Source organism: Coregonus lavaretus (genome assembly GCF_964263955.1).
Source record: "Coregonus lavaretus genome assembly, contig: HAP1_SCAFFOLD_2465, whole genome shotgun sequence".
Lineage (NCBI taxonomy): Eukaryota > Metazoa > Chordata > Actinopteri > Salmoniformes > Salmonidae > Coregonus > Coregonus lavaretus.
The window spans coordinates 45001-71796 of record NW_028165124.1 but is presented as its reverse complement, the minus strand read 5'-3'; the positions used below and the strand labels follow the sequence as shown (position 1 = coordinate 71796).

At 45.7% G+C, this 26796-nt stretch overlaps 1 protein-coding gene across 1 annotated transcript in view; it reads right to left on the bottom strand.

Moving 5' to 3' along the window:
• Window positions 1-469: 469 nt before the first annotated feature.
• The window catches only part of LOC311116256 (UPF0524 protein C3orf70 homolog B-like), a gene marked incomplete at both ends in the record, with an annotated part of 33128 nt that continues 6801 nt past the window's right edge, over window positions 470-26796 (bottom strand). Inside the window, 2 exons of the mRNA XM_084191364.1 lie at window positions 470-736; window positions 1607-1977. Coding sequence (XP_084047490.1) covers window positions 470-736; window positions 1607-1977 — 638 coding nt within the window. The remainder of the gene's footprint in view (window positions 737-1606; window positions 1978-26796) is intronic.

The following is a 26796-nucleotide window of genomic DNA, read 5'->3' as shown; positions in this document are numbered from 1 at the left end:
TAAGAAGTCTATTTGGTAAGCTGCTGAGAGTCCATGTGAATGGTAAAGGACATGTTTCCTCTGTGTTTCTTGTCAAATATTTGCTACAATCGACAGCCCTACCTATAGACAGCCCTATCTATAGACAGCCCTACCTATAGACAGCCCTATCTATCTAACAAACCATGCAGGGGGTCTGGAGAGATATACAGAGTGGGGTGGAAAAACCAGAGACCATCCATATCTGGGATCCTTCACCATCTCTGAGAAAACACACAGGGTCATCATGATGTGGGGTTACCTATATCTGACTACAACAAGGTCACCTGCAGTAGGTGGACTGTAGGTCCTTTAAATCCAACTCAAGAAATCTGGAGCTGTTTTTCAAATGCTCTCAGAGAGGCTGTGTGCTCCATAGATATAGTATAATATAGTTGTATCTCTCTGCTGTGCTCAGTGAAGTGTCTGTCTGTCTGTCTGTCTCTGTCTGTCACACAGTGGTCTCAATCTTCTCGATGATCTCCACCATGGACTTAGAGGGAGACAGCTGAGAGGTCTCATCCTGGTCCCAGAGACAAGGGCTAGATTTCCCATCTCCATCGGTGCTCAACTCTTCATTCTGATCCTCTGACTCTGACTCACAGGATTCCAGGCAGTGCAGACCTAACGCGTTGATCCCAGAGTCCTCGGAGCTGGATGGAGAGGAGCAGTGGTCCATCTTGGGGCCTTTCAGCTTGTCTACAGGGCCGGGGTGGTGCTGTGAGAGGTTATGGTGGTGATGCTTCACCTGGTCTACTAGAGGGCTGTAGTGATGCTTGTCCACAGAGCTTTTGTGGTGTTGTGGTATTTTGTTGTGGTCCACAGAGGGGTTGGAGTGATGCTTGTCTACGGGGCTGTTGTGGTGCTTCTCACTGTGTGCTGAGGTGTTGTGGTGGTGGACAGGGCTCTTGTGGTGGGGCTTGTTGTGGTGGTGGACAGGGCTCTTGTGGTGGGGCTTGTTGTGGTGGTGGACAGGGCTCTTGTGGTGGGGCTTGGTGTGTTGGTGGACAGGGCTCTTGTGGTGGGGCTTGTTGTGTTGGTGGACAGGGCTCTTGTGGTGGGGCTTGTCCACGGGGGGTTGTAGTGTTTTGTTGTGGTGGTGGTCGTTGTGAACAGATCGTGTTGGCTTACTGGGAGGAGGCACCTGAGGAGGAGCAGGAGATGCAGCAGCAGGAGGAGATGCAGCAGCAGGAGGAGATGCAACAGCAGGAGGAGATGCAGCAGCAGGAGGAGATGCAACAGCAGGAGGAGATGCAGCAGCAGGAGGAGATGCAGCAGCAGGAGGAGATGCAGCAGCAGGAGGAGATGCAGCAGCAGGAGGAGATACAGCAGCAGGAGGAGATGCAGCAGCAGGAGGTGATGCAGCAGGTGGAGATACAGCAGCAGCAGGAGGCGCAGCAGCAGGAGGAGATGCAGCAGCAGGAGGTGATGCAGCATGTGTAGATACAGCAGCAGCAGGAGGCGCAGCAGCAGGAGGAGATGCAGCAGCAGGAGGAGATGCAGCAGCAGGAGGAGATGCAGCAGCAGGAGGAGATACAGCAGCAGGAGGAGATGCAGCAGCAGGAGGTGATGCAGCAGGTGGAGATACAGCAGCAGCAGGAGGCGCAGCAGCAGGAGGAGATGCAGCAGCAGGAGGAGATGCAGCAGCAGGAGGTGCAGCAGCAGCAGGAGAAGATGCAGCAGCAGGAGGATCAGGGATTGGAGGAGGAGAACGTTGAACATAACACATCTTCCCGTTGATGCGTTTGACGATGTAGTCGTCGATGAAGAGGTCTGTAATGACACAGTATTTGGGCGACTGGAGGTACGGTGGGGACTGGAAGCAGGGGGCAATCTTCAGGAAGCGTTCGGTGAGGGAGACAGACAGGTTCATGGTGGGTGGGGACTCAGAGGGGTCAGAGGGCACCGCCGTGCTCGGCAGCTGGCACACACTGGTCATGGGCTGGTACACATATTTACCTGCACAGACAGGAAGAGAAACACAACAGAAGAAATGTAAATATATAAATCAAGACAAGAGCCTCTAGACTCCTGGTGCTTTGACTCTGAGCCGTTCCTAAAACTGACATCCTGGGATTAACAATCAGATATTCATCAAACTAACGACAAGGGATTAACAATCAGATATTCATCAAACTAACGACAAGGGATTAACAATCAGATATTCATCAAACTAACGACAAGGGATTAACAATCAGATATTCATCAAACTAACGACAAGGGATTAACAATCAGATATTCATCAAACTAACGACAAGGGATTAACAATCAGATATTCATCAAACTAACGACAAGGGATTAACAATCAGATATTCATCAAACTAACGACAAGGGATTAACAATCAAATATTCATCAAACTAACGACAAGGGATTAACAATCAGATATTCATCAAACTAACGACAAGGGATTAACAATCAGATATTCATCAAACTAACGACAAGGGATTAACAATCAGATATTCATCAAACTAACAACAAGGGATTAACAATCAAATATTCATCAAACTAACGACAAGGGATTAACAATCAGATATTCATCAAACTAACGACAAGGGATTAACAATCAGATATTCATCAAACTATTGACAACAGTTTACAGGGATTATCAAATACTGATTTAAATGATCATCTTGAGCCATCAGAGCTGAACAGAATATAATTATTTTCAGACTGTAGGTGTTTCTTAGGATCCTGACCACATTGGTCCTGTATTATCCGAGCCAAGCATCTCTGTCTCTGTGGATACGTCCCTAATGGCACCCTATTCCCTACATAGTGCACACTTTGACCAGAGCCCTATGGGCACTCTCTAGGGAATAGGGTGTCTGTCTGGTGTATGAATCCAAGGCTCAGCGGTCATGCGTAGTGGAAGCTGCTCCCAGTTCTCCTTGACAGCTCACACTACTGTAAGACTAAAGGAAGTCATAGAAAAACGTTGTTTTCAAGAACAGCTTTCAAATGTCATTCAGCGTTTAGTGCCCACTGCCTCTGTAGCAAGCTGCTGTGACTGAGTACTGCCTCTGTAGCAAGCTGCTGTGACTGAGTACTGCCTCTGTAGCAAGCTGCTGTGACTGAGTACTGCCTCTGTAGCAAGCTGCTGGGACTGAGTACTGCCTCTGTAGCAAGCTGCTGGGACTGAGTACTGCCTCTGTAGCAAGCTGCTGTGACTGAGTACTGCCTCTGTAGCAAGCTGCTGGGACTGAGTACTGCCTCTGTAGCAAGCTGCTGTGACTGAGTACTGCCTCTGTAGCAAGCTGCTGTGACTGAGTACTGCCTCTGTAGCAAGCTGCTGGGACTGAGTACTGCCTCTGTAGCAAGCTGCTGGGACTGAGTACTGCCTCTGTAGCAAGCTGCTGTGACTGAGTACTGCCTCTGTAGCAAGCTGCTGGGACTGAGTACTGCCTCTGTAGCAAGCTGCTGGGACTGAGTACTGCCTCTGTAGCAAGCTGCTGTGATTGAGTACTGCCTCTGTAGCAAGCTGCTGGGACTGAGTACTGCCTCTGTAGCAAGCTGCTGGGACTGAGTACTGCCTCTGTAGCAAGCTGCTGTGATTGAGTACTGCCTCTGTAGCAAGCTGCTGTGACTGAGTACTGCCTCTGTAGCAAGCTGCTGTGATTGAGTACTGCCTCTGTAGCAAGCTGCTGTGATTGAGTACTGCCTCTGTAGCAAGCTGCTGTGACTGAGTACTGCCTCTGTAGCAAGCTGCTGTGATTGAGTACTGCCTCTGTAGCAAGCTGCTGTGATTGAGTACTGCCTCTGTAGCAAGCTGCTGTGACTGAGTACTGCCTCTGTAGCAAGCTGCTGTGACTGAGTACTGCCTCTGTAGCAAGCTGCTGTGATTGAGTACTGCCTCTGTAGCAAGCTGCTGTGATTGAGTACTGCCTCTGTAGCAAGCTGCTGTGATTGAGTACTGCTGTCCAAAGCCGTAGCTACATATGAAAACTTAGTCGGGGTCTCAACTTACTGTTGAGAGTTAGAATAGTAGAATGCACTGATGACAGTTAGAATAGTAGAATGCACTGATGACAGTTAGAATAGTAGAATGCACTGATGACAGTTAGAATAGTAGAATACACTGATGACAGTTAGAATAGTAGAATGCACTGATGACAGTTAGAATAGTAGAATGCACTGATGACAGTTAGAATAGTAGAATACACTGATGACAGTTAGAATAGTAGAATGCACTGATGACAGTTAGAATAGTAGAATGCACTGATGACAGTTAGAATAGTAGAATGCACTGATGACAGTTAGAATAGTAGAATGCACAAGGTGAAACTTGGGTTGGGTATCAGCAGTTTTCCTCTTGATATATGTCACCCACTGACAGTCATTCATTTAGCCCATGTCAGTTAAACATGTTTAGATTGATAAATGAGTCTGTGTCAGCTATCTAAATGTGTAGTAATCAGGGTCGATTTATCGACCAGGCATGCAGGGCACATGCCCAGGGGCCCTGACCTCCAGAGGCCCTGACCTCCAGGGGGCCCTGACCTCCAGGGGGCCCTGACCTCCAGGGGGCCCTGACCTCCAGGGGCTCTGACTTCCAGGGGCCCTGACCTCCAGGGGGCCCTGACCTCCAGGGGGCCCTGACCTCCAGGGGCCCTGACCTCCAGAGGGCCCCTATTGATTTTGTGAATCATTTTCACTCAGATTTCATATTAACATTTCATGGGAAAATGTGTCGAATAGCAGGAAATTAACTTTAAAACTACAAAAATGTCTCCACACCTCATAGAAAAATGTGTATAATTGCAGGAAATGTGTTGTTCAACTGCAACAAAATGTTTTGTAAAGCAAACTTATTTGTTTACCTTTTGTTAGTAAAATACCCCTCTGTATCCCTCTGATTGGCTACGACCCTGCTGCAGCCTGTAGCTCAGTGGAGCAGGGTGTTGAACAGAACAGTCTGTAGCATAATGACACTGTGTACGTCCCAAATGGCACCCTATTCCCTATATAGTGCACTACTTTAGACCAGAGAATGACACCCTATTCCCTATATAGTGCACTACTTTAGACCAGAGAATGACACCCTATTCCCTATATAGTGCACTACTTTAGACCAGAGAATGGCACCCTATTCCCTATATAGTGCACTACTTTAGACCAGAGAATGGCACCCTATTCCCTATATAGTGCACTACTTTAGACCAGAGAATGGCACCCTATTCCCTATATAGTGCACTACTTTAGACCAGAGAATGACACCCTATTCCCTATATAGTGCACTACTTTAGACCAGAGAATGGCACCCTATTCCCTATATAGTGCACTACTTTAGACCAGAGAATGGCACCCTATTCCCTATATAGTGCACTACTTTAGACCAGAGAATGGCACCCTATTCCCTATATAGTGCACTACTTTAGACCAGAGAATGGCACCCTATTCCCTATATAGTGCACTACTTTAGACCAGAGAATGGCACCCTATTCCCTATATAGTGCACTACTTTAGACCAGAGAATGGCACCCTATTCCCTATATAGTGCACTACTTTAGACCAGAGAATGGCACCCTATTCCCTATATAGTGCACTACTTTAGACCAGAGCCCAATGGCACCCTATTCCCTATATAGTGCACTACTTTAGACCAGAGAATGGCACCCTATTCCCTATATAGTGCACTACTTTAGACCAGAGATTGGCACCCTATTCCCTATATAGTGCACTACTTTAGACCAGAGAATGGCACCCTATTCCCTATATAGTGCACTACTTTAGACCAGAGAATGGCACCCTATTCCCTATATAGTGCACTACTTTAGACCAGAGAATGGCACCCTATTCCCTATATAGTGCACTACTTTAGACCAGAGAATGGCACCCTATTCCCTATATAGTGCACTACTTTAGACCAGAGCCCTATGGTGCCTTCAGAAAGTATTCTTACCCCTTAACTTATTCTACATTTTGTTGTGTTACAGTTTTAATTAAAAATACCCCATAATGTCAAAGTGGAATTATGTTTTTAGAAATGTTTACAAATTAATTAAAAATGAAAAGCTGAAATGTCTTGAGTCAATAAGTATTCACCACCTTTGTTATGGCAAGCCTAATCAAGTTCAGGAATAAAAATGTGCTTAACAAGTCAGATAATTAAGTTTTAATTATACTTTGGATGGTGTTTCAATATACCCAGTCACTACAAAGATACAGGCTTCCTTCCTACCTCAGTTGCCAGAGAGGAAGGAAACCGCTCAGGGATTTCACCATGAGGCCAATGGTGACTTTAAAACAGTTAAAGAGTTTAATGCCTGTGATAGGAGAAAACTGAGGATGAATCAACAACATTGTAACTACAACAACATTGTAGTTACAATATTAACCTAATTGACAGAGTGAAAAGAAGGAAGCCTGTACAGAATAAAAAATATTCCAAAACATGAATCCTGTTTGCAAAAAGGCACTAAAGTAATACTGCAAAAAATGTGGCAAAGCAATTAACTTTTTCTCCTGAATACAAAGTGTTATGTTTGGGGCAAATCCAATACAACACATTACTGAGTACCACTCTCCATATATTTAAACATGATGGTGGCTGCATCATGTTATGGGTATGCTTGTAATCGTCAATGACTGAGGAGTTTCTCCGGTAAAAAAAAAAAAACTGAATGGAGCTAGGCACAGGCAAAATCCTAGAAGAAAACATGGTTCAGTCTGCTTTCCACCAGACACTGGGAGACTAGAGGAAACCCTGGTCCAATCTGCTGTCCACCAGACACTGGGAGACTAGAGGAAACCCTGGTCCAGTCTGCTGTCCACCAGACACTGGGAGACTAGAGGAAACCCTGGTTCAGTCTGCTTTCCACCAGACACTGGGAGACTAGAGGAAACCCTGGTTCAGTCTGCTGTCCACCAGACACTGGGAGACTAGAGGAAACCCTGGTTCAGTCTGCTGTCCACCAGACACTGGGAGACTAGAGGAAACCCTGGTTCAGTCTGCTGTCCACCAGACACTGGGAGACTAGAGGAAACCCTGGTTCAGTCTGCTGTCCACCAGACACTGGGAGACTAGAGGAAACCCTGGTTCAGTCTGCTGTCCACCAGACACTGGGAGACTAGAGGAAACCCTGGTTCAGTCTGCTTTCCACCAGACACTGGGAGATGAATTCACCTTTCAGCAGGACAATAACCTAAAACACAAGGCCAAATCTACACTGGAGTTGCTTACCAAGAATACAGTTAATGTTCCTGAGTTGCCGAGTTACAGTTTTGACTTAAATCTACTTAAAAATCTATGGCAAGACCTAAAAATGGTTGTCTAGCAATGTTCAACAACCAATTTGACAGAGCTTGAAGAATTTTGAAGAATAATGGGCAAATGTTGCACAATCCAGGTGTGGAAAACTCTTATAGACGTACCCAGAAAGATTCACAGCTGTAATCACTGTGAAAGGTGCTTCTACAAAGTATTGACTCAGGGGTGTGAATACTTGTGTAAATGAGATATGTCTGTATTTAATTTTCAAAATCATGTTTTCACTTTGTTATTATGGGGTATTGTGTGTAGATGGAAAATAAAACTATATATTTTATCCATCTTGAATTCAGGCTGTAACAAACAAAATGTTGAATAAGTGAAGGGGTATCAATACTTTCTGAAGGCTCTGTATATGAATAGTTTGTAAATGGTATTTTTGTTGTCTCTTGATGTCTTTCCTATATACAGTGCATTCGGAAAGTATTCAGACCCCTTGACTTTTTTGTTTTGTTACATTATAGCCTTATTTAAAAATGGATCAAAAAGATAACAAATCCTTATCAATCTACACACAATACCCCATATTTACAAAGCAAAAAACTGAAACATCACATTTACATAAGTATTCAGAACCTTTACTCAGCACTTTGTTGAAGCACCTTTGGCAGTGATTACAGCCTCGAGTCTTCATGGGTATGACGCTACAAGCTTGGCACACCTGCATTTGGGGAGTTTCTCCCATTCTTCTCTGCAGATCCTCTCAAGCTCTGTCAGGTTGGATGGGGAGCGTCGATGGACAACTATTTTCAGGTCTCTCTAGAGATATTCGATCGGGTTCAAGTCCGGGCTCTGGCTGGGCCACTCAAGGACATTCAGAGACTTGTCCCGAAGCCACTCCTGCGTTGTCTTGGCTATGTGCTTAGGGTCATTGTCCTGTTGGAAGGTGAACCTTTGCCCCAGTCTGAGGTCCTGAGCGCTCTGGAGCAGGTTTTCATCAAGGATCTCTCTGTTCATATTTCCCTTGATCCTGACTAGTCTCCCAGTCCCTGCCGCTGAATAACATCCCCACCGCATGATGCTGCCGCAACCATGCTCCACCGTAGGGATGGTGCCAGGATTCCTCCAGACGTGACCCTTGGCATTCAGGCCAAAGAGTTCAATCTTGGTTTCATCAGACCAGAGAATCTTGCTTCTCATGGTCTGAGAGTCCTTTAGGTGCCTTTTGGCAAACTCCAAGCGGGCTGTCATGTGCCTTTTACTGAGGAGTGGCTTCTGTCTGGCCACTCTACCATAAAGGCCTGATTGGTGGAGTGCTGCAGAGATGGTTGTCCTTCTGGAAGGTTCTCCCATATCCACAGAGGAACTCTGGAGCTCTGTCAGAGTGACCATTGGGTTCTTGATCACCTCCCTGACCAAGGCCCTTCTCCCCCGATTACTCAGTTTGGCCGGGCGGCCACCTCTAGGAAGAGTCTTGGTGGTTCCAAACCTCTTCCATTTAAGAATGATGGAGGCCACTGTGTTCTTGGGGACCTTGGTAAACTTCCCCAGATTTGTGCCTCGACACAATCCTGCCTCAGAGCTCTACGGACAATTCCTTCGACCTCATGGCTTGGTTTTTGCTCTAACATGCACTGTCAACTGTGGGACCTTATATACATTTTACATTTTAGTCATTGAGCAGACGCGCTTATCCATTTTTCTTTTTTTTTCATACTGGCCCCCCGTGGGAATCGAACCCACAACCCTGGCATTTCAAGAGCCATGCTCTACCAACTGAGCTACACGGGGCCTACATAGACAGGTGTGTGCCTTTCCAAATCATGTCCAATCAATTGGATTTACCAAGTTGTAGAAACATCTTAAGGATGATCAATGGAAACAGGATACACCTGAGCTGAATTTGGAGTCTCATAGCAAAGGGTCTGAATACTTATGTAAATCAGGTACAGTGGGGAGAACAAGTATTTGATACACTGCTGATTTTGCAGGTTTTCCTACTTACAAAGCATGTAGAGGTCTGTAATTTTTTTCATAGGTACACTTCAACTGTGAGAGACGGAATCTAAAACAAAAATCCAGAAAATCACATTGTATGATTTTTAAGTAATTAATTTGCATTTTATTGCATGACATAACTATTTGATACATCAGAAAAGCATAACTTAATATTTGGTACAGAAACCTTTGTTTGCAATTACAGAGATCATACGTTTCCTGTAGGTCTTGACCAGGTTTGCACACACTGCAGCAGGGATTTTGGCCCACTCCTCCATACAGACCTTCTCCAGATCCTTCAGGTTTCGGGGCTGTCGCTGGGCAATACGGACTTTCAGCTCCCTCCAAAGATTTTCTATTGGGTTCAGGTCTGGAGACTGGCTAGGTCACTCCAGGACCTTGAGATGCTTCTTACTGAGCCACTACTTAGTTGCCCTGGCTGTGTGTTTCGGGTCATTGTCATGCTGGAAGACCCAGCCACGACCCATCTTCAATGCTCTTACTGAGGGAAGGAGGTTGTTGGCCAAGATCTCGCAATACATCGCCCCATCCATCCTCCCCTCAATACGGTGCAGTCGTCCTGTCCCCTTTGCAGAAAATCATCCCCAAAGAATGATGTTTCCACCTCCATGCTTCATGGTTGGGATGGTGTTCTTGGGGTTGTACTCATCCTTCTTCTTCCTCCAAACATGCGAGTGGAGTTTAGACCAAAAAGCTATATTTTTGTCTCATCAGACCACATGACCTTCTCCCATTCCTCCTCTGGATCATCCAGATGGTCATTGGCAAACTTCAGACGGGCCGGGACATGCGCTGGCTTGAGCAGGGGGACCTTGCGTGCGCTGCAGGATTTTAATCCATGACGGCATAGTGTGTTACTAATGGTTTTCTTTAAGACTGTGGTCCCAGCTCTCTTCAGGTCATTGACCAGGACCTGCCGTGTAGTTCTGGGCTGATCCCTCACCTACCTCATGATCATTGAGGCCCCACAAGGTGAGATCTTGCATGGAGCCCCAGACCGAGGGTGATTGACCGTCATCTTGAACTTCTTCCATTTTCTAATAATTGCGCCAACAGTTGTTGCCTTCTCACCAAGCTGCTTGCCTATTGTCCTGTAGCCCATCCCAGCCTTGTGCAGGTCTACAATTTTATCCCTGATGTCCTTACACAGCTCTCTGGTCTTGGCCATTGTGGAGAGGTTGGAGTCTGTTTGATTGAGTGTGTGGACAGGTGTCTTTTATACAGGTAACGAGTTCAAACAGGTGCAGTTAATACAGGTAATGAGTGGAGAACAGGAGGGCTTCTTAAAGAAAAACTAACAGGTCTGTGAGAGCCGGAATTCTTACTGGTTGGTAGGTGATCAAATACTTCTGTCATGCAATAAAATGCAAATTAATTACTTACAAATCATACAATGTGATTTTCTGGATTTTTGTTTTAGATTTAGATCAGACCCTTTGGATTTAGACACCAAATTATCAATGGAATCCTCAAATGTATGACATACTAAAAGGGTGTGATTAGCTAATGATTTTCTTTAATATAAACCTCTCCTCAGATAACAGTTTGCCACTAGAGAGAATCAGCGGTCTAAGGCACTGCATCTCAGTGCTTGAGGCGTCACTACAGACCCCCCTGGTTCGATTCCAGGCTGTATCACAACCGGGCCGTGATTGGGAGTCCCATAGGGCGGCGCACATTTGGCCCAGCGTCGTCCGGGTTTGGCCGGTGTAGGCCGTCATTGTAAATAAGAATTTGTTCTTAACTGACTTGCCTAGTTAAATAAAAAAAATATTCGTAATCAGTGATTTTCAAGGTGGTAACACCAACGACTTATAACTGAGGGACACACATTATACTGGTAAAACAATAAGTATTTTAATAGGCTATATCTATACAATATACTAAATACTTGTGTTCACTGTCTAGCATTGAAAATAATAAATAGATCCCAAAACATGTCACTACACCTCTACACATCACCAGTGAGAAAACCTGCTATCCCCCAGTAGTCTCTAATAGATAAAGGCCAGTGGGAAAACCTGCTATCCCCCAGTAGTCTCTAATAGATAAAGGCCAGTGAGAAAACCTGCTATCCCCCAGTAGTCTCTAATAGATAAAAGCCAGTGGGAAAACCTGTTATCCCCCAGTAGTCTCTAATAGATAAAGGCCAGTGGGAAAACCTGCTATCCCCCAGTAGTCTCTAATAGATAAAGGCCAGTGGGAAAACCTGCTATCCCCCAGTAGTCTCTAATAGATAAAGGCCAGTGGGAAAACCTGCTATCCCCCAGTAGTCTCTAATAGATAAAGGCCAGTAGGAAAACCTGCTATCCCCCAGTAGTCTCTAATAGATAAAAGGCCAGTGGGAAAACCTGCTATCCCCCAGTAGTCTCTAATAGATAAAAGGCCAGTGGGAAAACCTGCTATCCCCCAGTAGTCTCTAATAGATAAAGGCCAGTAGGAAAACCTGCTATCCCCCAGTAGTCTCTAATAGATAAAGGCCAGTGGGAAAACCTGCTATCCCCCAGTAGTCTCTAATAGATAAAATGCCAGTGGGAAAACCTGCTATCCCCCAGTAGTCTCTAATAGATAAAGGCCAGTGGGAAAACCTGCTATCCCCCAGTAGTCTCTAATAGATAAAAGGCCAGTGGGAAAACCTGCTATCCCCCAGTAGTCTCTAATAGATAAAGGCCAGTGGGAAAACCTGCTATCCCCCAGTAGTCTCTAATAGATAAAGGCCAGTGGGAAAACCTGCTATCCCCCAGTAGTCTCTAATAGATAAAGGCCAGTGGGAAAACCTGCTATCCCCCAGTAGTCTCTAATAGATAAAGGCCAGTGGGAAAACCTGCTATCCCCCAGTAGTCTCTAATAGATAAAGGCCAGTGGGAAAACCTGCTATCCCCCAGTAGTCTCTAATAGATAAAGGCCAGTGGGAAAACCTGTTATCCCCCAGTAGTCTCTAATAGATAAAGGCCAGTGGGAAAACCTGCTATCCCCCAGTAGTCTCTAATAGATAAAGGCCAGTGGGAAAACCTGTTATCCCCCAGTAGTCTCTAATAGATAAAGGCCAGTGGGAAAACCTGCTATCCCCCAGTAGTCTCTAATAGATAAAGGCCAGTGGGAAAACCTGCTATCCCCCAGTAGTCTCTAATAGATAAAAGGCCAGTGGGAAAACCTGCTATCCCCCAGTAGTCTCTAATAGATAAAAGGCCAGTGGGAAAACCTGCTATCCCCCAGTTGTCTCTAATAGATAAAGGCCAGTGGGAAAACCTGCTATCCCCCAGTAGTCTCTATTGATAAAGGCCAGTGGGAAAACCTGCTATCCCCCAGTAGTCTCTAATAGATAAAGGCCAGTGGGAAAACCTGTTATCCCCCAGTAGTCTCTAATAGATAAAGGCCAGTGGGAAAACCTGCTATCCCCCAGTAGTCTCTAATAGATAAAGGCCAGTGGGAAAACCTGCTATCCCCCAGTAGTCTCTAATAGATAAAGGCCAGTGGGAAAACCTGCTATCCCCCAGTAGTCTCTAATAGATAAAGGCCAGTGGGAAAACCTGCTATCCCCCAGTAGTCTCTAATAGATAAAAGGCCAGTGGGAAAACCTGCTATCCCCCAGTAGTCTCTAATAGATAAAAGGCCAGAGGGAAAACCTGCTATCCCCCAGTTGTCTCTAATAGATAAAGGCCAGTGGGAAAACCTGCTATCCACCAGTAGTCTCTAATAGATAAAGGCCAGTGGGAAAACCTGCTATCCCCCAGTAGTCTCTAATAGATAAAGGCCAGTGGGAAAACCTGCTATCCCCCAGTAGTCTCTAATAGATAAAGGCCAGTAGGAAAACCTGCTATCCCCCAGTAGTCTCTAATAGATAAAGGCCAGTAGGAAAACCTGCTATCCCCCAGTAGTCTCTAATAGATAAAGGCCAGTGGGAAAACCTGCTATCCCCCAGTAGTCTCTAATAGATAAAAGGCCAGTGGGAAAACCTGCTATCCCCCAGTAGTCTCTAATAGATAAAGGCCAGTGGGAAAACCTGCTATCCCCCAGTAGTCTCTAATAGATAAAAGGCCAGTGGGAAAACCTGCTATCCCCCAGTAGTCTCTAATAGATAAAAGGCCAGTGGGAAAACCTGCTATCCCCCAGTAGTCTCTAATAGATAAAAGGCCAGTGGGAAAACCTGCTATCCCCCAGTAGTCTCTAATAGATAAAGGCCAGTGGGAAAACCTGCTATCCCCCAGTAGTCTCTAATAGATAAAGGCCAGTGGGAAAACCTGCTATCCCCCAGTAGTCTCTAATAGATAAAGGCCAGTGGGAAAACCTGCTATCCCCCAGTAGTCTCTAATAGATAAAGGCCAGTGGGAAAACCTGCTATCCCCCAGTAGTCTCTAATAGATAAAAGGCCAGTGGGAAAACCTGCTATCCCCCAGTAGTCTCTAATAGATAAAGGCCAGTGGGAAAACCTGCTATCCCCCAGTAGTCTCTAATAGATAAAAGGCCAGTGGGAAAACCTGCTATCCCCCAGTAGTCTCTAATAGATAAAAGGCCAGTGGGAAAACCTGCTATCCCCCAGTAGTCTCTAATAGATAAAGGCCAGTGGGAAAACCTGCTATCCCCCAGTAGTCTCTAATAGATAAAGGCCAGTGGGAAAACCTGCTATCCCCCAGTAGTCTCTAATAGATAAAGGCCAGTGGGAAAACCTGCTATCCCCCAGTAGTCTCTAATAGATAAAGGCCAGTGGGAAAACCTGCTATCCCCCAGTAGTCTCTAATAGATAAAGGCCAGTGGGAAAACCTGCTATCCCCCAGTAGTCTCTAATAGATAAAAGGCCAGTGGGAAAACCTGCTATCCCCCAGTAGTCTCTAATAGATAAAGGCCAGTGGGAAAACCTGCTATCCACCAGTAGTCTCTAATAGATAAAAGGCCAGTGGGAAAACCTGCTATCCCCCAGTAGTCTCTAATAGATAAAGGCCAGTGGGAAAACCTGTTATCCCCCAGTAGTCTCTAATAGATAAAGGCCAGTGGGAAAACCTGCTATCCCCCAGTAGTCTCTAATAGATAAAGGCCAGTGGGAAAACCTGCTATCCCCCAGTAGTCTCTATTGATAAAGGCCAGTGGGAAAACCTGCTATCCCCCAGTAGTCTCTAATAGATAAAGGACAGTGGGAAAACCTGCTATCCCCCAGTAGTCTCTAATAGATAAAGGCCAGTAGGAAAACCTGCTATCCCCCAGTAGTCTCTAATAGATAAAGGCCAGTGGGAAAACCTGCTATCCCCCAGTAGTCTCTAATAGATAAAAGGCCAGTGGGAAAACCTGCTATCCCCCAGTAGTCTCTAATAGATAAAGGCCAGTGGGAAAACCTGCTATCCCCCAGTAGTCTCTAATAGATAAAGGACAGTGGGAAAACCTGCTATCCCCCAGTAGTCTCTAATAGATAAAGGCCAGTGGGAAAACCTGCTATCCCCCAGTAGTCTCTAATAGATAAAAGGCCAGTGGGAAAACCTGCTATCCCCCAGTAGTCTCTAATAGATAAAAGGCCAGTGGGAAAACCTGCTATCCCCCAGTAGTCTCTAATAGATAAAAGGCCAGTGGGAAAACCTGCTATCCCCCAGTAGTCTCTAATAGATAAAGGCCAGTGGGAAAACCTGCTATCCCCCAGTAGTCTCTAATAGATAAAGGCCAGTGGGAAAACCTGTTATCCCCCAGTAGTCTCTAATAGATAAAGGCCAGTGGGAAAACCTGCTATCCCCCAGTAGTCTCTAATAGATAAAAGGCCAGTGGGAAAACCTGCTATCCCCCAGTAGTCTCTAATAGATAAAGGCCAGTGGGAAAACCTGCTATCCACCAGTAGTCTCTAATAGATAAAAGGCCAGTGGGAAAACCTGCTATCCCCCAGTAGTCTCTAATAGATAAAGGCCAGTGGGAAAACCTGCTATCCCCCAGTAGTCTCTAATAGATAAAGGCCAGTGGGAAAACCTGCTATCCCCCAGTAGTCTCTAATAGATAAAAGGCCAGTGGGAAAACCTGCTATCCCCCAGTAGTCTCTAATAGATAAAGGCCAGTGGGAAAACCTGTTATCCCCCAGTAGTCTCTAATAGATAAAGGCCAGTGGGAAAACCTGCTATCCCCCAGTAGTCTCTAATAGATAAAGGCCAGTGGGAAAACCTGCTATCCCCCAGTAGTCTCTATTGATAAAGGCCAGTGGGAAAACCTGCTATCCCCCAGTAGTCTCTAATAGATAAAGGACAGTGGGAAAACCTGCTATCCCCCAGTAGTCTCTAATAGATAAAGGCCAGTGGGAAAACCTGCTATCCCCCAGTAGTCTCTAATAGATAAAGGCCAGTGGGAAAACCTGCTATCCCCCAGTAGTCTCTAATAGATAAAGGCCAGTGGGAAAACCTGCTATCCCCCAGTAGTCTCTAATAGATAAAGGCCAGTGGGAAAACCTGCTATCCCCCAGTAGTCTCTAATAGATAAAGGCCTTATAAATGTTTTCTTATTATAACAGCTAAATCAAACGGAAAATGTATTATTTGTCATGTTTTTGTGATTTGTAAGTGTTTTTACACGGTGCTAAAGTCAAAGGACAGCATTTACCATTCAATACTGTAGAAATATATGGATAAATGCAATAATATATGGATAAATACAGTAATATGGATAAATACAGTAATATATGGATAAATACACATGGTTTCTTCAGGTATACACTTACACAGGGTTTACACAGCTGGATTAAGTAGTGTGTTTACAGTTGAAGTCGGAAGTTTACATACACTTAGGTTGGAGTCATTAAAACTTGTTTTTCAACCACTCCACAAATTTCTTGTTAACAAACTATAGTTTGGGCAAGTCGGTTAGGACATCTACTTTGTGCATGACACAAGTCATTTTTCCAACAATTGTTTACAGACAGATTATTTCACTTATAATTCACTGTATCACAATTCCAGTGGGTCAGAAGTTTACATACACTAAGTTGACTGTGCCTTTAAACAGCTTGGAAAATTCCAGAAAATGATGTCATGGCTTTAGAAGCTTCTGATAGGCTAATTGACAATTTGAGTCAATTGGAGGTGTACCTGTGGATGTATTTCAAGGCCTACCTTCAAACTCAGTGCCTCTTTGCTTGACATCATGGGAAAATCAAAAGAAATCAGCCAAGACCTCAGAAAAAAAATGGTAGACCTCCACGAGTCTGGTTCATCCTTGGGAGCAATTTCCAAACGCCTGAAGGTACCACGTTTATCTGTACAAACAATAGTACACAAGTATAAACACCATGGGACCATGCAGCCGTCATACCACTCAGGAAGGAGACGCGTTCTGTCTCCTAGAGATGAACGTACTTTGGTGAGAAAAGTGCAAAACAATCCCAGAACAACAGCGAAGGACCTTGTGAAGATGCTGGAGGAAACAGGTACAAAAGTATCTATATCCACAGTAAAACGAGTCCTATATCGACATAACCTGAAAGGCCGCTCAGCAAGGAAGAAGCCACTGCTCCAAAACCGCCATAGAAAAGCCAGACTTCGTTTTGCAACTGCACATGGGGACAAAGATCTTACTTTTTGGAGAAATGTCCTCTGGTCTGATGAAACAAAAATAGAACTGTTTGGCCATAATGACCATCGTTATGTTTGGAGGAAAAAGGGGGTTGCTTGCAAGCCGAAGAACACCATCCCAACCGTGGAGCACGGGGGTGGCAGCATCACGCTGTGGGGGTGCTTTGCTGCAGGAGGGACTGGTGCACTTCACAAAATGGCATCATGATGAAGGAAAATTATGTAGATATATTGAAGCAACATCTCAAGACATCAGTCAGGAAGTTAAAGCTTGGTCGCAAATGGGTCTTCCAAATGGACAATGACCCCAAGCATACTTCCAAAGTTGTGGCAAAATGGCTTAAGGACAACAAAGTCAAGGTATTGGAGTGGCCATCACAAAGCTCTGACCTCAATCCTATAGAAAATGTGTGGGCAGAACTGAAAAAGCGTGTGCGAGCAAGGAGGCCTACAAACCTGACTTAGTTACACCAGCTCTGTCAGGAGGAATGGGCCAAAATTCACCCAACTTATTGTGGGAAGCTTGTGGAAGGCTACCCGAAACATTTGACCCAAGGCAATGCTACCAAATACTAATTGAGTGAATGTAAACTTCTGACCCACTGGGAATGTGATGAAAGAAAGAAAAGCTGAAATAAATCATTCTCTCTACTATTATTCTAACATTTCACATTCTTAAAATAAAGTGGTGATCCTAACTGACCTAAGACAGGGAATTGTTACTAGGATTAAATGTCAAGAATTATGAAAAACTGAGTTTAAATGTATTTGGCTAAGGTGTATGTAAACTTCCGACTTCAACTGTAGCCATCAGGTCAGCCTAGAGTCACACAGTCACTGCTGACTCAATACTCACTGGAACTGTCCCTGTTATAGCTACTGACCCTGGAACTGACCCTGTATATAACTACTGACCCTGGAACTGACCCTGTATATAGCTACTGACCCTGGAACTGACCCTGTATATAGCTACTGACCCTGGAACTGTCCCTGTATATAGCTACTGACCCTGGAACTGACCCTGTATATAACTACTGACCCTGCAACTGTCCCTGTATATAGCTACTGACCCTGTATATAGCTACTGACCCTGGAACTGACCCTGTATATAACTACTGACCCTGGAACTGTCCCTGTATATAGCTACTGACCCTGGAACTGACCCTGGAACTGACCCTGGAACTGACCCTGTATATAACTACTGACCCTGGAACTGACCCTGTATATAGCTACTGACCCTGGAACTGACCCTGTATATAACTACTGACCCTGGAACTGACCCTGTATATAGCTACTGACCCTGGAACTGTCCCTGTATATAGCTACTGACCCTGGAACTGACCCTGTATATAGCTACTGACCCTGTATATAGCTACTGACCCTGGAACTGTCCCTGTATATAACTACTGACCCTGGAACTGACCCTGTATATAACTACTGACCCTGGAACTGACCCTGTATATAGCTACTGACCCTGGAACTGACCCTGTATATAGCTACTGACCCTGTATATAGCTACTGACCCTGGAACTGACCCTGTATATAGCTACTGACCCTGGAACTGACCCTGTATATAGCTACTGACCCTGTATATAGCTACTGACCCTGTATATATCTACTGACCCTGGAACTGACCCTGTATATAGCTACTGACCCTGGAACTTACCCTGTATATAGCTACTGACCCTGTATATATCTACTGACCCTGGAACTGTCCCTGTATATAGCTACTGACCCTGGAACTGTATATAGCTACTGACCCTGGAACTGACCCTGTATATAGCTACTGACCCTAGAACTGTCCCTGTATATAGCTACTGACCCTGGAACTGACCCTGTATATAGCTACTGACCCTGGAACTGACCCTGTATATAGCTACTGACCCTAGAACTGACCCTGTATATAGCTACTGACCCTGGAACTGACCCTGTATATAGCTACTGACCCTGGAACTGACCCTGTATATAACTACTGACCCTGGAACTGTCCCTGTATATAGCTACTGACCCTGGAACTGACCCTGGAACTGTCCCTGTATATATCTACTGACCCTGGAACTGTCCATGTATATAGCTACTGACCCTGGAACTGTCCCTGTATATAGCTACTGTCCCTGTATATAGCTACTGACCCTGGAACTGTCCCTGTATATAGCTACTGACCCTGTATATAGCTACTGACCCTGGAACTGACCCTGTATATAGCTACTGTCCCTGTATATAGCTACTGACCCTGTATATAGCTACTGACCCTGGAACTGTCCCTGTATATAGCTACTGACCCTGGAACTGACCCTGTATATAGCTACTGACCCTGGAACTGTCCCTGTATATAGCTACTGACCCTGTATATAGCTACTGACCCTGGAACTGACCCTGTATATAGCTACTGACCCTGTATATAGCTACTGACCCTGGAACTGTCCCTGTATATAGCTACTGACCCTGTATATAGCTACTGTCCCTGTATATAGCTACTGACCCTGTATATAGCTACTGACCCTGGAACTGACCCTGTATATAGCTACTGACCCTGGAACTGACCCTGTATATAGCTACTGTCCCTGTATATAGCTACTGACCCTGGAACTGACCCTGTATATAGCTACTGACCCTGGAACTGACCCTGTATATAACTACTGACCCTGGAACTGACCCTGTATATAGCTACTGACCCTAGAACTGACCCTGTATATAGCTACTGACCCTGGAACTGACCCTGTATATAGCTACTGACCCTGGAACTGACCCTGTATATAACTACTGACCCTAGAACTGACCCTGTATATAGCTACTGACCCTGGAACTGACCCTGTATATAGCTACTGACCCTGGAACTGACCCTGTATATAACTACTGACCCTAGAACTGACCCTGTATATAGCTACTGACCCTGGAACTGACCCTGTATATAGCTACTGACCCTGGAACTGACCCTGTATATAACTACTGACCCTGGAACTGTCCCTGTATATAGCTACTGACCCTGGAACTGACCCTGTATATAGCTACTGACCCTGGAACTGTCCCTGTATATAGCTACTGACCCTGGAACTGACCCTGTATATAGCTACTGACCCTGGAACTGTCCCTGTATATAGCTACTGACCCTGGAACTGTCCCTGTATATAGCTACTGACCCTGGAACTGACCCTGTATATAGCTACTGACCCTGGAACTGACCCTGTATATAGCTACTGACCCTGGAACTGACCCTGGAACTGACCCTGTATATAGCTACTGACCCTGGAACTGTCCCTGTATATAGCTACTGACCCTGGAACTGTCCCTGTATATAGCTACTGACCCTGGAACTGACCCTGTATATATCTACTGACCCTGGAACTGACCCTGTATATAGCTACTGACCCTGTATATATCTACTGACCCTGGAACTGACCCTGTATATAGCTACTGACCCTGTATATAGCTACTGACCCTGGAACTGACCCTGGAACTGACCCTGTATATATCTACTGACCCTGGAACTGACCCTGGAACTGACCCTGTATATAGCTACTGACCCTGGAACTGTCCCTGTATATAGCTACTGACCCTGGAACTGTCCCTGTATATAGCTACTGACCCTGGAACTGTCCCTGTATATATCTACTGACCCTGGAACTGTCCCTGTATATATCTACTGACCCTGGAACTGTCCCTGTATATAGCTACTGACCCTGGAACTGACCCTGGAACTGACCCTGTATATAGCTACTGACCCTGGAACTGACCCTGTATATAACTACTGACCCTGGAACTGTCCCTGTATATAGCTACTGACCCTGGAACTGTCCCTGGAACTGACCCTGTATATAGCTACTGACCCTGGAACTGACCCTGTATATAGCTACTGACCCTGGAACTGACCCTGTATATAACTACTGACCCTGGAACTGTCCCTGTATATAGCTACTGACCCTGGAACTGTCCCTGGAACTGACCCTGTATATAGCTACTGACCCTGGAACTGTCCCTGTATATATCTACTGACCCTGGAACTGACCCTGTATATAACTACTGACCCTGGAACTGACCCTGTATATAGCTACTGACCCTGGAACTGACCCTGTATATAGCTACTGACCCTGGAACTGTATATAGCTACTGACCCTGGAACTGACCCTGTATATAGCTACTGACCCTGGAACTGTCCCTGTATATAGCTACTGACCCTGGAACTGTATATAGCTACTGACCCTGGAACTGACCCTGTATATAGCTACTGACCCTGGAACTGACCCTGTATATAGCTACTGACCCTGGAACTGTCCCTGTATATAGCTACTGACCCTGGAACTGTCCCTGTATATAGCTACTGACCCTGGAACTGACCCTGTATATAGCTACTGACCCTGGAACTGTCCCTGTATATAGCTACTGACCCTGGAACTGTCCCTGTATATATCTACTGACCCTGGAACTGACCCTGGAACTGACCCTGGAACTGACCCTGTATATATCTACTGACCCTGGAACTGTCCCTGTATATATCTACTGACCCTGGAACTGTCCCTGTATATAGCTACTGACCCTGGAACTGTCCCTGTATATAGCTACTGACCCTGGAACTGACCCTGTATATAGCTACTGACCCTGGAACTGACCCTGTATATAGCTACTGACCCTGGAACTGTATATAGCTACTGACCCTGGAACTGACCCTGTATATAACTACTGACCCTGGAACTGTCCCTGTATATATCTACTGACCCTGGAACTGACCCTGGAACTGTCCCTGTATATAACTACTGACCCTGGAACTGTCCCTGTATATAGCTACTGACCCTGGAACTGACCCTGTATATAGCTACTGACCCTGGAACTGACCCTGTATATAGCTACTGACCCTGGAACTGACCCTGTATATAGCTACTGACCCTGGAACTGACCCTGTATATAGCTACTGACCCTGGAACTGTATATAGCTACTGACCCTGGAACTGACCCTGTATATAGCTACTGACCCTGGAACTGACCCTGGAACTGACCCTGTATATAGCTACTGACCCTGGAACTGACCCTGTATATAGCTACTGACCCTGGAACTGTCCCTGTATATAGCTACTGACCCTGGAACTGACCCTGTATATAGCTACTGACCCTGGAACTGTCCCTGTATATAGCTACTGACCCTGGAACTGTCCCTGTATATAGCTACTGACCCTGGAACTGACCCTGTATATAGCTACTGACCCTGGAACTGTCCCTGTATATAGCTACTGACCCTGGAACTGACCCTGTATATAGCTACTGACCCTGGAACTGACCCTGGAACTGACCCTGTATATAGCTACTGACCCTGGAACTGTCCCTGTGTATAACTACTGACCCTGGAACTGACCCTGTATATAGCTACTGACCCTGGAACTGTCCCTGTATATATCTACTGACCCTGGAACTGTCCCTGTATATAGCTACTGACCCTGGAACTGACCCTGGAACTGACCCTGTATATAGCTACTGACCCTGGAACTGACCCTGTATATAGCTACTGACCCTGGAACTGACCCTGTATATAGCTACTGACCCTGGAACTGACCCTGTATATAGCTACTGACCCTGGAACTGACCCTGTATATAGCTACTGACCCTGGAACTGACCCTGGAACTGACCCTGTATATAGCTACTGACCCTGGAACTGTCCCTGTATATAGCTACTGACCCTGGAACTGACCCTGGAACTGACCCTGTATATATACTGTCCCTGTTGGAACCATTGGATTAACTATTCCCTTTTTGAACAGCATTGTCGTTGATTTTTTAAATTGATGCCCCGTCTTTTTATAACTCGTAACAAAATATTCAATAGATTTCCACATTGAAACACAAGCGGTATAGATAGTCACTAATCATACTTCTGAATGAAATCAGTTCTGATTAAACAGCTATAGCTATTTCAGCACATGTGCTCCAAACCGGGGGGCTCCACCCATTCATTCAGCAGTCAGCTCTGAGACTTCCGCAGCTCTTTGTGTTTACATCTGTCCAATACAGGGCCTGATCTCAGACCAGCCCTAACAGAGCAACGCTGGGTTTACTGTACCAGCTGGAGCGCCTGGCTCACAGCCAAAGAACAGAGACTTCCTGTGCATCCCAAATGGAACCCTATCCCCTGTATAGTGCACTAGCTGGTCAATAGTAGGGCACAGTAAATGGAATAGGGTGTCATTTGGGATGCATACTTCCTGTTTCTCACACACAACTTGAGTTTCTGGGGTCAGTCTGACCACTTCTAGTCCAGGTTGACTGTCTCCTGTCTGATAACAACATTCTCCTCCGTATTGACAGACACGTATATTTCCATAATGAGAGCCCTCAGTCACAGAGAAGCCTGCTGTTGTATTCAGTCAGTCAGGGATGACAAGAGAAGCAGGGGATGCTGTGAGCAGGAGTAGAGGACAGAGGAGAGGACAGAGGAGAGGACAGAGGAGAGGACAGAACAGAGGACAGAGGAGAGGACAGAGGAGAGGACAGAACAGAGGACAGAGGAGAGGACAGAGGAGAGGACAGAACAGAGGACAGAACAGAGGACAGAACAGAGGACAGAGGAGAGGACAGAGGAGAGGACAGAGGAGAGGACAGAACAGAGGACAGAGGAGAGGAGAGGACAGAGGAGAGGACAGAGGAGAGAGGACAGAGGAGAGAGGACAGAGGAGAGGACAGATGAGAGGACAGAACAGAGGAGAGGACAAATGAGAAGACAGAGGAGAGGACAGAGGAGAGGACAGAGGAGAGGACAGAGGAGAGGACAGGACAGAGGAGAGGACAGAGGAAAGGACAGAGGAGAGGACAGAGGAGAGGACAGAGGAGAGGACAAAGGAGAGGACAGAGGAGAGGACAGAGGAGAGGACAAAGGAGAGGACAGAGGAGAGGACAGAGGAGAGGACAGTGGAGAGGACAGAGGAGAGGAGACTCAGGCTGCTGCTGTCACCAGCTGGGCAACACCACTTCAACCTCAGTCCAGGTTTTCTCTTTCTCTGAACAAAGCACCATGTGTGAAATAGCTGCAACAAACAGAATACAACAGCATTGTCATATTAGATGTGCTTGGGTTGTGCTGTACTGGGTGTAATGTACTGATCCCAGACTCTCTCTGCAGTGAGACCCTCTTGACAGAGTTTTTGTCATATCATGGGGTCAAAGAGACAGTCATGTAAGGTATATGGTCAAGACTCAATGGCATCTTTCCCCAAATGTCTCTCTGTACTCTACCTAGCCTGAAGGAAGTTGTTAACACATTAATTTAGAATCCTGTCAGGCAAACAGTGAGGAAATTGTGTTTAAAGTTGTAGATTTAAAGGGCGGGTCAATGGGTTTAAACAATTATATAAAAAAAACATTTGAATAGAGCCCCCTGGGGTTGGTCCCAGTCTTTTAACTAGCAGAGGAAAAAACTATACAAGAGAAAGTATCAGCTTTTTGATTAAAGGTCAAATCTGGAATGAACCAATAACGGCATGATTCTATCATTTAGGTTATCATAAGGTTGTTGCTAGTTCCTTCAAAAGTACTCTATTGTTGTTTCAGAGAGCCCATACTGTCATATTTCACAATAACGCCTTGTGATCTGGAGGGTGGCCTTTTGCTTCCCTCCAACGGTCCAAATGTGAAATCCTTTCCGATATCATGACAGTAATGGTTTGAGAACATTCCAAGATTTGAAAGATACATATACAGCACATTACCAGGCATCTCTTTTTTATATATTTACAACTATAGATCAGCTATGCTGGCCAATGGAGTCCCTTTGGTAAACCCAACTACCCAACTATAGATCAGCTATGCTGGCCAATGGAGTCCCTTTGGTAAACCCAACTACCCAACTATAGATCAGCTATGCTGGCCAATGGAGTCCCTTTGGTAAACCCAACTACCCAACTATAGATCAGCTATGCTGGCCAATGGAGTCCCTTTGGTAAACCCAACTACCAAACCATCCAATGATGGGATTTATAAATAAATCATCAGGGCTCCCGAAAGGACTGATCTCTAAAATATATAAATAACTTTTGGAAAGCTCATATTCTGAGCTAGCCATTAAAAAAAGAATGCTCCACAGATGTAATTGAATCTGAACAACCCTGGGGGCGGGGAGTGTAGGGGGAGACTCTGGGGATGGAGGGGCGGGAGGGGAATTGATGGGCAACCTTGGTTGCTGGCTGGGATGGGAATGGGTGGGAGGCATGCTTTCATCGGGTCGGGTCGGGGGGGGTGGGGGGGGGGGGGGGGCTAGGCGGGGTGGGAGGCATGCTTTCATCGGGTCGGGGAGGTGTGGGTGGTGTGAAAAAGTGTTTGGCCCCTTCCTGATTTCTTATTTGTTTGCATGTTTGTCACATTTAAATGTTTCAGATCATCAAACACATTTTAATATTAGTCAAAGATAACACAAGTAAACACAAAATGCAGTTTTGAAATGAAGGTTGTTATTATTAAGGGAAAACAAAATCCAAACCCACATGGCCCTGTGTGGAAAAGTGATTGCCCCCTACAACCTAATAACTGGTTGGGCCACCCTTAGCAGCAACAACTGCAATCAAGCGTTTGCGATAACTTGCAATGAGTCTTTTACAGCGCTGTGGAGGAATTTTGGCCCACTCATCTTTGCAGAATTGTTGTAATTCAGCCACATTGGAGGGTTGTCGAGCATGAACTGCCTTTTTAAGGTCATGCCACAGCATCTCAATAGGATTCAGGTCAGGACTGACTAGACCACTCCAAAGTCTTCATTTTGTTTTTCTTCAGCCATTCAGAGGTGGACTTGCTGGTGTGTTTTGGATCATTGTCCTGCTGCAGAACCCAAGTTCGCTTCAGCTTGAGGTCACGAACAGATGGCCGGACATTCTCCTTCATGATTTTTTGGTAGACAGCAGAATTCATGGTTCCATTTATCACAGCAAGTCTTCCAGGTCCTGAAGCAGAAAAACAGGCCCAGACCATCACACTACCACCACCATATTTTACTGTTGGTATTCGACCTCCCGAGTGGTGCAGTGGTCTAAGGCACTGTATCGCAGTGCTAGCTGTGCCACTAGAGATCCTGGTTCGAATCCAGGCTCTGTCGTAGCTGGCCGCGACTGGGAGACCCATGGGGCGGCGCACAATTGGTCCAGGGTAGGGGAGGGAATGGCCGGCAGGGATGTAGCTCAGTTGGTAGAGCATGGCATTTGCAACGCCAGGGTTGTGGGTTCGATTCCCACGGGGGGCCAGTATGAAAAATAAAAAAATTACGTATGCACTCACTAACTGTAAGTCGCTCTGGATAAGAGCGTCTGCTAAACGACTAAAATGTAAATGTTCTTTTTCTGAAATGCGGTGTTACTTTTACGCCAGATGTAATGGGACACACACCTTCCAAAAAGTTAAACTTTTATCTCGTCAGTCCACAGAGTATTTTCCCAAAGGTCTTGGGGATCATCAAGATGTTTTCTGGCAAAAATGAGACGAGCCTTAATGTTATTTTTGCTCAGCAGTGGTTTTCGTCTTGGAACTCTGCCATGCAGGCCATTTTTGCCCAGTCTCTTTCTTATGGTGGAGTCATGAACACTGACCTTAACTGAGGCAAGTGAGGCCTGCAGCTCTTTGGATTTGTTGTGGGGTCTTTTGTGACCTCTTGGATGAGTCATCGCTGCGCTCTTGGGGTAATTTTGGTCGGCCAGCCACTCCTGGGAAGGTTCACCACTGTTCCATGTTTTCGCCATTTGTGGATAATGGCTCTCACTGTGGTTCGCTGGAGTCCCAAAGCTTTAGAAATGGCTTTATAACCTTTTCCAGACTGATGGATCTCAATTACTTTCTTTCACATTTGTTCCTGAATTTCTTTGGATCTCGGCATGATGTCTAGCTTGTGAGGATCTTTTGGTCTACTTCACTTTGTCAGGTAGGTTCTATTTAAGTGATTCCTTGATTGAGAACAGGTGTGGCAGTAATCAGGCCTGGGTGTGGCTAGAGGAATTGAACTCAGGTGTGATAAACCACAGTTGAGTTCTGTTATAACAGGGGGGGGGGGGGGGGGCAA